The 11,224-nt window shown below is 35.2% G+C and overlaps 2 protein-coding genes across 3 annotated transcripts; one reads left to right on the forward strand and one right to left on the reverse strand.

Moving 5' to 3' along the window:
- Positions 1-12: 12 nt before the first annotated feature.
- On the reverse strand, positions 13-4,958 carry LOC141610638 (vesicle-associated protein 4-1-like). The gene is made up of 7 exons (XM_074428831.1): positions 4,397-4,958; positions 2,673-2,743; positions 2,346-2,427; positions 2,122-2,243; positions 1,490-1,567; positions 1,206-1,328; positions 13-355 (listed from the first exon to the last, which is right to left on the reverse strand). Exons 1-7 carry the CDS (start codon positions 4,737-4,739, stop codon positions 296-298), a joined length of 879 nt encoding a protein of 292 aa, XP_074284932.1. The 5' UTR covers positions 4,740-4,958; the 3' UTR covers positions 13-295.
- A 1,659-nt stretch (positions 4,959-6,617) lies between these two features.
- LOC141610642 (protein THYLAKOID FORMATION1, chloroplastic) lies at positions 6,618-11,161 on the forward strand. 2 transcript variants are annotated; one of them, XR_012528365.1, is made up of 5 exons: positions 6,618-7,069; positions 8,447-8,717; positions 9,492-9,794; positions 9,912-10,340; positions 10,799-11,161. XR_012528365.1 is itself a non-coding variant. In XM_074428837.1 (5 exons), exons 1-5 carry the CDS (start codon positions 6,868-6,870, stop codon positions 10,875-10,877), a joined length of 885 nt encoding a protein of 294 aa, XP_074284938.1. In that variant the 5' UTR covers positions 6,618-6,867; the 3' UTR covers positions 10,878-11,161. The 2 variants fall into 2 exon arrangements, 1 of the variants encoding a protein (XP_074284938.1); XM_074428837.1 differs by having other exon boundaries at positions 9,492-9,708; positions 10,225-10,340.
- Positions 11,162-11,224: the final 63 nt, after the last annotated feature.

Raw genomic sequence — 11,224 nt, forward strand, 5'->3', positions numbered from 1 at the left:
CAAATACCAAAATAAAAAATAAAAATGACCAGTCGCCCACATTATATGGGTTATTATCCTGAAAACGTCTCATATACGGACTAGTGTATTCAACAATGTATTTTACATTTTCACCATCAATTATGCCACTATATATGTGTTCAAACTTGAAAGGCTTGTAAGTATCAAATAAAACTCTTAAGCCTAAAGCAAATTACTCACCCTGAGCAACTGATGGTGTTACACTAAGGAAATGCTAATTAAATGAATTACTGTATATGATATGACTGCATTTGATTCGACAAGCGAACTCGAATCAGATCGTATCAGTAGCATCTCCTTGCTGTTGTGCTAGATATCTTTCCCTACGTTCTTTCTGCAATATTCCAAAAAAAACAGAACTCTGAGACTGTGTAACAATATGGCTAAAATGGAAAATGGGTCGAGAATTGTACCATGTGCTAACAACAAAAGAGACTATTTCCGAATTACCCAAAATGGAAAATGAGTCGATAATTGTATTACAGCTAGTTTTTTGAGTCGTTTTGTTTTATTTCATCTTAATGTAGAGTTAAAGAGTAAAAGCATTTGGACTAGGAATACCATCGACAATATAACCGATCTAGCGGCTAATTTTCATTGTATTTATTTTGTTGGGGTATTCTTTCATGTACCCCTGAACTTTTTCTTTTTCTATGGTGTACCCCTCTTTTTTCACAAAAAAACTGTGACCGACAATAATTCTCTGTTACGAGTTCAGAAAACGGTAATTTTTATTTTCAAACTAATTATTTCGTCAAAGCCTTGAATTTGAAAAAAAATGCCCCGCTTTTTTAACTCATAGCCGGTAGTTATGGTTGGTCAAACCTTTTTTAACGAATAAATTTTGACTGAACATAATTCCCGACTACGAATTGAGACGTCAATGAATTTTTTTTCAAACTGAAAGCCTCTTAAAGACGGTCAATTTGAAAAAAAAGTTTATCGTATTCTGAACTTGTAGCCAAGAGTTATTGATGATCAAAGGTTTTTTTTGCAAGAAAAGAGGGGTACATCATAGAAAATGAAAAAGTTTAGGGGTACACGAGACAATATCCCTATTTTGTTTATGTTCCTAGAATTTGTAATAAAGCCGTCAAAAAAAAAAACAAAAAAAAAAAAAAAAAAAAAAAAAAAAAAAAAAAAAAAAAAGCACAGAAGAATAAGAGCATAGAAGAATGTCTAACCCATTCATCAATGACAAGGCCTTCGCCTGCAATTCGAGGGCCAGCCGCTTCCTCTTGAGGTTTTCGGCGTGTTTCAACTGCTGCATCTGCCTCAGCCAACTGCCTCTTGAGCTTTTCTAGTACCTACATTAAACCTAGTTAGACCATTTTACCCATCTGCAATGATTCTCTGATACACTAAAATTTCGGGATGATAACTGAAAACTGATAGCGCTTCAAAACTGTAATTAAAACTAAATGCATAAGAACTGACTAATAAAGTTACAGAGATCAGACAGCCTTACCGGACTAGGACGTTCTGTATCAAGGAAAACAACCCGTAAAATTTGTTCTACTGATACTTGATCTCTTTGCTCCTCAAACTGCGATGAATAAACAACCAGAATGTGACATTAAGCTCATCTGCAGTAACACTGTTGCCAGTTCTGAAAATTACTGATTCCTACAGACAGTTTACCAAAATTACGACAACCAGACAGCATTTGTTTATGTATTTTGTAATTTCCGCTCCTGTTTTTTTGCCATGGTAACTAAATCGCTTCTGAAATGCAATTGTAGTATACAGAGTTCACACTCAGAGGTCTCAGACAGATAAAAAGACAGTAAGACGAGAAATGAAAAGTATACCAGCTCCGGAATATAGTCAAGCTGATCACATTCAGACAGTGAAAAACGAAGTAAGACGAGAAATGCAAAGTGTGCAATTCTAGTATACAGAGTTCAGAGGTCTCAGACAGTGAAAAAGACAGTAAGACGAGAAATGCAAAGTATACCAGTTCCGGAATATAGTCAAGCTGATCACATTCAGACAGTGAAAAACAAAGTAAGACGAGAAATGCAAAGTGTGCAATTCTAGTGTACAGAATTCACATTCAGACAGATAAAAAGACAGTAAGACGAGAAATGCAAAGTATACCAGCTCGGGAATATAGTCAAGCTGATCACCATGCATTTTCAAACTCATGATCTTGAATTTCACCCGGCTTTTCTGATCTGATTGCTTGTCATTTTTGTCTGGAGGCTCCACGAACTTGAACACTGTACAAATATACACGTTCTTTCGATCAGTAAGATTGTTCATTCAATAGAAATGAGTAAATAAGCCGATATCATTCACAGGATAAGTAATGTAGTCATTACCAACAGCTACTAGACTTTCGCCTGGAGCGAGTATACCTCCCGGAGGTCGCATGTAACAGCTCTTCGGAGCAGTCGTTTGAAACTGAACATCAATCATTTTTTACAAATGTTAGGCTATGAAAGTTATTACTCCGAAAAACTCGAGTACTCAACATAATCATTACAGTACTGCAATTCTGCAAAAGAGACTGTAACCTGTAAAATCATAATTTCTCATTTTGGGATTGAACTACTTATTACTCCCACCGTCTCAATCATTTGTTTACCTTTTATATTCTTTCTAAAGGGTAATTTATAGTAAATGTTCTTAAGAAAGAAAAAGCAGACCTTGAAAGCAACATGAGCTTTGCATATATTCTTGATAGTAATTGCACTTTTGACCTGTTTTCCTGGTTCATCTTTTCATACAAAAACACACTTAAATGAGACATTATATATAATCCAGACTTCAAAAACAATTACTTCGGAACAAATACTTGTGTAAGCCAGTCTTATACGGTCACATTGTAAAACGAGTTAATTTAATTTACTTTTCCACTAATATGCATCTTGATTTCTTATACTTCTATACAATATTTATGTAAAAACGTTTTCACACAAATACGGAGAATGATAATAGTTATATTTTCTAAAAATGTTGAGACATTTACAAGTTTTGATTATAAGATTTCGAGTCTAACCAAAAACAACTAACACATTTATGAGGCGGTCTCACATATTAAAAGCATAAGACATGCTCATTTATTTCAAAGTGTCCCATTCTAAATTCCCCCTAAACCTAACCTTAAAGTGATATGTCATCCTAATTAAACATGCCGTAGGTCTTCCTTAAGACGGTCATATCCGTCATAACTGTAAAACGTAAATTTATAAGTGGATGGAACAAGAGTTGTCATTTCCTAGACATTCTGTTTTTTGTCACATTCATTTATTTGCCCCGTTTTATTGTTTAAGACTGATATATTCGTTTTAAATAGGAATTTGCGTTAAACTTGATTGCAACCTAACACGAGCACAAAAACAACATGCATAAATCAATCAAACAGAAAATTCATCCTAAAATCGATTGGTGATAATACAAAAAACACGACTATATAAATTATTTAATTATTATCATTCCCACCTAATGTCCAATATGAAACAATTATTAGACAATAACAGCCTAACACATTGAAAATATAATATCCAAAGAAAATAAAATTTTTACACTAACAAAACTTAATAAAAAAAATTATTGCGTGAGACGGTTTTACACTTACATGGAAAATAGAGCTTATTAGACGGGTCAAGACGAAGACGGGTTAATTTACTTCAGAACAAATACTTGTGTAATGCAGTCTTACAGAGTCACATTGTAAAACGGGTTAATTTAATTTACTTTTCCACTAATATGCATCTTGATTTCTTATATACAATATTTATGTAAAACAGTCTTACACAAATACGGAGAATGATAACGGTTATATTTTCTAAAAATGTTGAGACATTACAAGTTTTGATTATAAGATTTCGAGTCTAACCAAAAACAACCAACACATTTATGAGGCGGTCTCACATATTAAAAGCATAAGACATGCTCATTTATTTCAAAGTGTCCCATTCTAAATTCCCCCTAAACCTAACCTTAAAGTGATATACGATCATCTCCGTCTTAAGTGTCAAACGGGTCAAATACTACCCATAATTAGATTGAACAAGCCAATTGTCAATTGTTATTACCTAGACATTCTGTTTTTTGTCTCATCCATTTATTTGCTCCGTTTTATTGTTTAAAACCGATTATTCTGCTTAAATAAGAATTTGTGTTAAACCTGACTCCAACCTAACACGAGCACAAAAAGAACATGCATAAATCAATCAAACACAAATTTCATCCTAAAATCGATTGGTGATAATACATTATTATCATTCCCACCTAATTTCCAATATGACACAATTATTAGACAATAACAGCCTAACACATTGAAAATATAATATCCAAAGAAAATAAAATTTTTACACTAACAAAACTTAATAAAAAAAAATATTGTGTGAGACGGTTTTACACTTACATGGAAAATAGAGCTTATTAGACGGGTCAAGACGAAGACGACGACGAGGAGGAAGCAAAGACTTAGCAATGGAAGAAACAGTAATAACAGAATTTTGATGTGCATTACTTTGCCCTTGATAATAAGGGTACCCTCCTAACCTCTGAGGTTGTACATTATGATGACCATTATTATTAGAATGATAAGACGACGTCGTCGATGTTGTAGACGACGTCGTATGGCTTGCATTATTTGAGTTGCTATTACTTGGAGTCCAAAAGGGTATTTTACACAAACTAACAACCTTATCATCATCATCACCACCGGTATCGGTCCATGAAGACCTTTGGCTTGTGACCGCCATGATATAAATAATATAAATTCTTCTGTAAGACCGTCTTATACGAGAATTTGTAATTGGGAGGGGAGGGAGGGGTGGGATGAAGGAATGGGAGGAGTTAATGAGAGTGGGGGGAGATGGATAGGAAGGAAGGAAGGAATGGGAGGGAATATCAATGATTTAAGTTGGTTAGTTGAGGAGTGGTATGGTGTGGTGTAGGGTGGGTTGGGTTTTGCTTAGTTGGTTGTGCTTTTTATTTCATGATTAATTTTGGGTGATTGAGAGAGGAGGTCCACCTCTATTATTATTTGATTTTGATCATTGTCCTTTGGAAAAAAGGATTTTAGGTGAAGTTGAATAATTTTTGGGGAAAGAATTATTAGAAATGAAATTAGTTGTATAATGGGGAGAAGTGGATTATAAATGGTTTATGTGGATTTGGGATGTTTTTTAAACGGTTTAAGTACGTGTTGGGAGGTTTAATATACCCTACACGGTCTAGGTTGTGGCTGACTTGCTGACTTTAGGATATACTTGGATCACCAATTCTCATTGAAGACGGACATTTTTCGTCACAAGCTGAAGACGGGCTAAATGTCGTCATTTTAACGACAAAATGTGACCATTTTAAATTATAGCTTAGAAAATTGTTCTGGTAACTTTTTAGGTAAAATAGTTACATTTTCGTGTTAAATGGGTCACATTGTACCCCGTCTTCAGCTTGTGACGAAATGTACCCGTCACAAGCAAGACGCTTTGAATTGACTAAGTGAATTTAGTGTGATTGTTTACCCTTTTACTACAAAAGCTCTAAAGTTCAGTTATCGCCAATAAAAATGAAGCGAATTTTTAGTCGGATGTTTACCTTTTTTAGACACTCGCATTTAGACCTAACAACAAAACTAGCCCATCTCGATTAACCGAGCCATACCTGAATGCCTACAAGTCTACAACCTCAATTGGCCTCGCCCCCGACCCTATCTAATTTGGCTCGAATGCTAATTGTCGCATACTAACCATTTTTCCTACGGAGTATATAACAACCAACTAAGTGTACGTTTGGCCTAGCTTATAAAAGTGTTTTTAGACTTAAAAACACTTTTTGGCCAAACACAACATTTTTTAAAAGTTAAACAAAAATTTCTCAAAAACTAAAAATTTATATTTTTCCCCATAGAAACAGAAGTAACAATTTGATGTTTCTGCTTTTAAAAAACAGTTTTAGAAAATTAAGCTCGAAAAACAAAAACTCATTTTTGAGGAGCAGGGCCAAACATCACAAATACTATCTTACAACCAGTTGTATATTAGCATTGTACAACCGTCTCAAAGTTGTTGAGTTTTTTACACAAAGTTGTCGAGCTATTTTATAAGTTATTGAGCTAATTTAAAAAGTTATTGAGTTTAATAATTATTCCCCTTAAGCTCAATAACTTTGTATTGTAACTCGACAATTTTGTTAGTAAAGCTCGACAAGTTTATAACAAAACTCGACAACATTGAAAAGGTTGTACATAAACTACATACAACCAGTTGTATAATCTACTAATTGGCCAAACATGCTCTAAAAATGTCACGACTCTATCAAAACCTAAACCAAAATCTTACAAGCCCACTTAAGCTGACCCATACTCAGGTCTTGCTCTTTTCGGCTTAATTTCAGCTAAGCTCAATTCAGTCTAACTCAGCTTATTTCAGCTCTATTTATCTCAGCAAATTTCAATTATGTTCAGTTCAACTCCATTCAATTCAGCTTAATTCATTTTAATTCAACTTCATTCAATCTAAAAAAAATAAGTCTTAATTAACCCGTTTACCAAATGCATTCACGATAAAATTACCCACAGTTGCCGACGATTATCACTTTCATTTAATGAAAAACATCCTCAAATTTGAACCCAATGAACTAATTGACGTGTCAATCTAGCAATGGCCAATCCATCTTATACAGATAACTAAGAAAAAAGAAAAACTCCAAAAACCTTAAAAAAACATCATCCTCTCTTTTCAACCTCTTTTCACAAATTTTCCTTCCCAAATCCATGGCGTAAACTTACATCAATCACAATTCTACAACAAACCCATTTCAATTCAGCCTAATTCATTTCTGGGTTTTAATTTTTGTTAAATTTGATTGTGTTTAGTGTCATCAATGGCAGCAGTGACGTCACTATCATTTTCAGCATTAGCTCAGTCACTTGATAGAAAATTGACCGTTTCTTCTAGCAAATTGTTTGCATCGTCGTTTGATGGTGTTCGTTTGCGCGCAAATTTGTCGTTTGATGCGTCTACCTGTGTTAGAGCTTCAGTTTCTGGTGCTCCTTTAGTTGTACACTGCATGTCTACTAATTCAGGTGCTTAAATTGTTTAGGCAATGTGTTATGTTCCGTTTTTTGCGATAATTATTGTGTAAGACGGTCTTATTTTTTGAGATGGTTTTGTTATTGGTTGGTGGTGAAAAGCTGTGTTTTAAGTGTGTAAAATTGGATGTAGTCCCTCCTTCCCAATCATTTGTTTACTTTTGAGACGGTTTTATATTGTGAGACGGTTTTGTTATTGGTTGGCGGGTGAAATGTTGAAACTTTGATGTGTTTTTTGTGTTTATAATTGGATGTAGTCCCTCCGTCCCAATTATTTGTTTACTTTTTAGACCGTCAAGCTTAGCTTTAAGAGTTTAACGGGCCTTTTTCCATGGTTAGGATTTATTTAAGGATAGTTATCGATTTGTAATGACTATCTAACTATCTTGTAAGCTTAAGACGGTCTTAAATTAGAATGGCTCCAATTGATGGATGTGGTTTGAAGAGACTAGTTACAAATCTAGTGGATGTGGATTAGAAATGATATTGTCGATTGGTTTTGCGATGGAACTCAACTGGTTTGTGTATATTGATTAGTTCTTATTGGTATGGTTAAGGATAGTGGAGATGTTAAGGGAAGAGATTGATGGAACAAAAGCGAAATGTTGTGGTTTTGGAAAGGATAATTATTGTTTAGTGCTAGTAATAACTAATTTGGTAGTTTAGGTTGTGTTAGAGGGAGATGTGTAAAGAATTTTTCCGAGTGTAGAATAGAAAAGAACCAAGGAGGATTCCTTGGTTATTATGTGTGATTTGATAGTTTCACCTCTATTAGGGAGTGTAGGTGGTAAGTGAACAATTATACTTCGTATTAACTAGAGACATCGGTCCCCTTCGAAAAGCCTTTGAACATATTGAACATTGGCCTAGGTAGTAATGTAGTATGGTAGGTGTTTTAGCTTTTTGAGCTCCCCAAGTTCGTAGCTCAATGTAGGATTATGCCGGATTCATAAATTGTAACTATCTTGTGCTGTGCTATCATAAGACACCACATACTTCAAATCTGCCGAGGAAAAGGCATAAACTTTGGACCTTTGGTGTGTCCTTATTACCTATTATGAGGGTATGACGGAATAAACAGGATGCACATGTCGCCTGGCTTAGCTAGTAAAGGCATAAATGGCACTCCTGACTGAGATTCAGACCTTATCAGCATCAGAGTTACCCTAGTGGCCTTCTGTATACCAAAAAAAAAAGTAGTAAGAAGGATAGACAACATTGAATATTTGAACGACGTAGAATTTGACACTCGATTACAGTTTTTACTTTTTAGTCCATTTGAGGATGCACTAGTTTATTTTCAGGATTTTGTTGTGCTGGCTCGTTTCACTCTTAATCATTTGTAACCTGTAAATTTGTGTTGGTTTTCAGATATTGCTCCTCCAGTGTCTGAGACGAAACTGAATTTTCTAAAGGCTTATAAACGACCGATTCCTAGCATATACAACAATGTGCTACAGGAGTTGCTCGTTCAGCAGCACCTAATGAAATACAAAAAGACATACAGATATGATCCTGTGTTTGCACTTGGATTTGTTACTGTTTATGATCAGCTCATGGACGGATATCCAAGTGATTCAGATAAAAAAGCTATCTTTGAAGCTTACATCAACGCACTTCAGGAGGATCCACTGCAGTACAGGTCAGTTATATGCTAATGATCTTTTACCCTTTTTTTCTGCAGAATTTCGGCCCCCTTGATGGTTATAGCATGAATCAGATTTCTGGTTATTAGAATTTTTGCTGTTAAATTGGGGTCATGCCTTAAGTTATGAAGCAAATTAAAAGATTAGTCGTCTTAGTCCTCTTCACAGAAACATTATCTCGTGATTCAAGGGCTCCCGTAATATGTGGAATCTGATTTACGTAGCCTTGCTCCTGTTTCGACAACATAGCAAGGCTATTTCCGCATGGCCCATTATGAGAATTGTCGAAAGTAGCATTAAATGACTTCATTTTACGATAAAAAGATGCAATCTGTCTCATTGTAGACGGACACTATGTCCTCTCACAAAATGCAAGTGGGAGGGCAAGTGGGGGTATCCATTTCCCACCCACTTGCACTATCCACTCTCATTTTGTGAGAGGGACACTATCCGTCTACAGCTTTAGACTCCGTCTACAGCTTTAGACGGATACGGATTGTATCCGTCTAAGGTGAGAATTTGTGAAAAAGATGTTGATGTAGTTTGATGAGCCATTTTTTTTCATTCCATTGTAATCCAAAAGCTAATAATATTGAATCTTTGGCTGTATTGGATATGGAAAATAGTTCCCTTACTCTTCTCTTAGTATCGTACTATCGTATATGTGACAGCAAATCTTGGCGCCACACCTCATCAAGACTTGTGTTTTGAGGCGGTATCTAATAGTGTTTTATCTAGATATTGATGGTGTAAATGATTTTGTTTAACAGAAAAGATGCAGAAAAATTAGAGGAATGGGCCCGGACTCAATCGGCTTCCACATTGGTGGAATTCTCATCAAGGGAAGGCGAAATTGAAGGTGTCTTAAAAGATATATCTGAAAGAGCTGCTGGCAATGTGAATTTCAGCTACAGTCGGTTTTTCGCTGTTGGCCTTTTTCGTATTCTTGAATTGGCAAATGCAAGTGAACCCACAGTCTTGGAGAAGGTTAGTATTTTAGATCTTTTAGTATATTGTTATCGAAGTTCTTCTAACAGATAGCAATGCTCAGATACACTCTTGTGTCTCATTTTGTTCTCTATGCTAAGTTCAACCTTACTAAACTGCCTTACTCTTTCTTTTATGTATTGCTCCGTAACCTGGAAGACATTATCAATAGTCACTTGAAACGGTTCCTACCCCCTACAAAGGCTCTTTTCACTGGACTAGATTTATAACAGAAATTGTTTTTACGAGAGTATACATTTCATAATATTTGCCCGTAATATTGAAAAGAAAAGTGTCTTGAAACGCGAGAAAGACTTACAATTTGTAATGGAATAGTGCTTATTATTGAACGTTTTGAAGTAGCTGGTCGTCTGATTTCCTTACCCTTTTAAGTCCCTCTCAAATGTGAGTAAATCATTCACAAGCATTGACTGGAAGATAATGCAAAATGAGGGATAATCAATATGTTTATTTACTGCATTTAAGCTAAGTTTATGTTTGTGATTCTGGTGACAGCTTTGCACGGCCTTGAACGTAAATAAGAGAAGTGTCGATCGGGATCTTGATGTGTACCGCAACCTTCTGTCGAAACTAGTCCAAGCTAAAGAACTGTTGAGAGAGTATGTGGAAAGGTACAAACATTGATTTTCTCCCCTTTGGTGTTTCATTTTTTTATCATAATTTATTGTAAAGGGCAGTTTAATCACTTAGGCTGTCCCGAGAACTATAAGCTTAAGTGCTTAACTCACCCATTATCAAATAAACAATAAGCTTGACTCGAACCTATAGATAAGAATTAAGACCTTATCAACGGTTTTATATAACCCAGTTTTATGTATTTTGAAAACTTATTTTACGTTTTTTTTTTTTTTTTTTGACAGCCTTATTTTACGTTGATGACAATCACAATTATGTTTTAAAAGTTCTCGACTTGAATATCTCCATAATCATAAATTGCGGCTTCCCTGATTTGAACATATTGAACTGCACTTCTTTTGGGCCGGTTTCATGCGAGAATAGAAGTTGCTTATTTAAGGCCTACTCCGTAATTATTTATTTTGACATTTACGAAATAACTCTTCCCTTGCAGAGAGAAGAAGAAACAAGCAGAGAGGGCAGAAACCCCAAAGGCTAATGAAGCAGTGGCACAATGCATAGGAACATTTTGACGTGCTGTGCAACGCGACTGAATATATTAATATTTGATGGAGACGACTATAAGCACTCCGAGAAGTTTTTGCTGTTCAAAGTATGTTGCAGAAAAAGTTTCTTCTGAAGTGCCAATAGTATCTTCATTCGTATTTGACCCTGTTAATTTAAAGCTTCTTCCCAGTTGTATGTAAAAGTATCAACTTATTCTTCTCTTCAGAATATCAGAGAAAAAAAATTCTTTTTCTGCACAACGGATGTAATATATACATGGTCTCGATTTTCCGAGCACCTACAGGCTACAGATCATACTCTCTCACTTGCATCTTGCATGTTGTACTCCCTGTTTTAGCTTCTGTATTATGGC

Source organism: Silene latifolia, chromosome 11 (assembly GCF_048544455.1).
Source record: "Silene latifolia isolate original U9 population chromosome 11, ASM4854445v1, whole genome shotgun sequence".
Lineage (NCBI taxonomy): Eukaryota > Viridiplantae > Streptophyta > Magnoliopsida > Caryophyllales > Caryophyllaceae > Silene > Silene latifolia.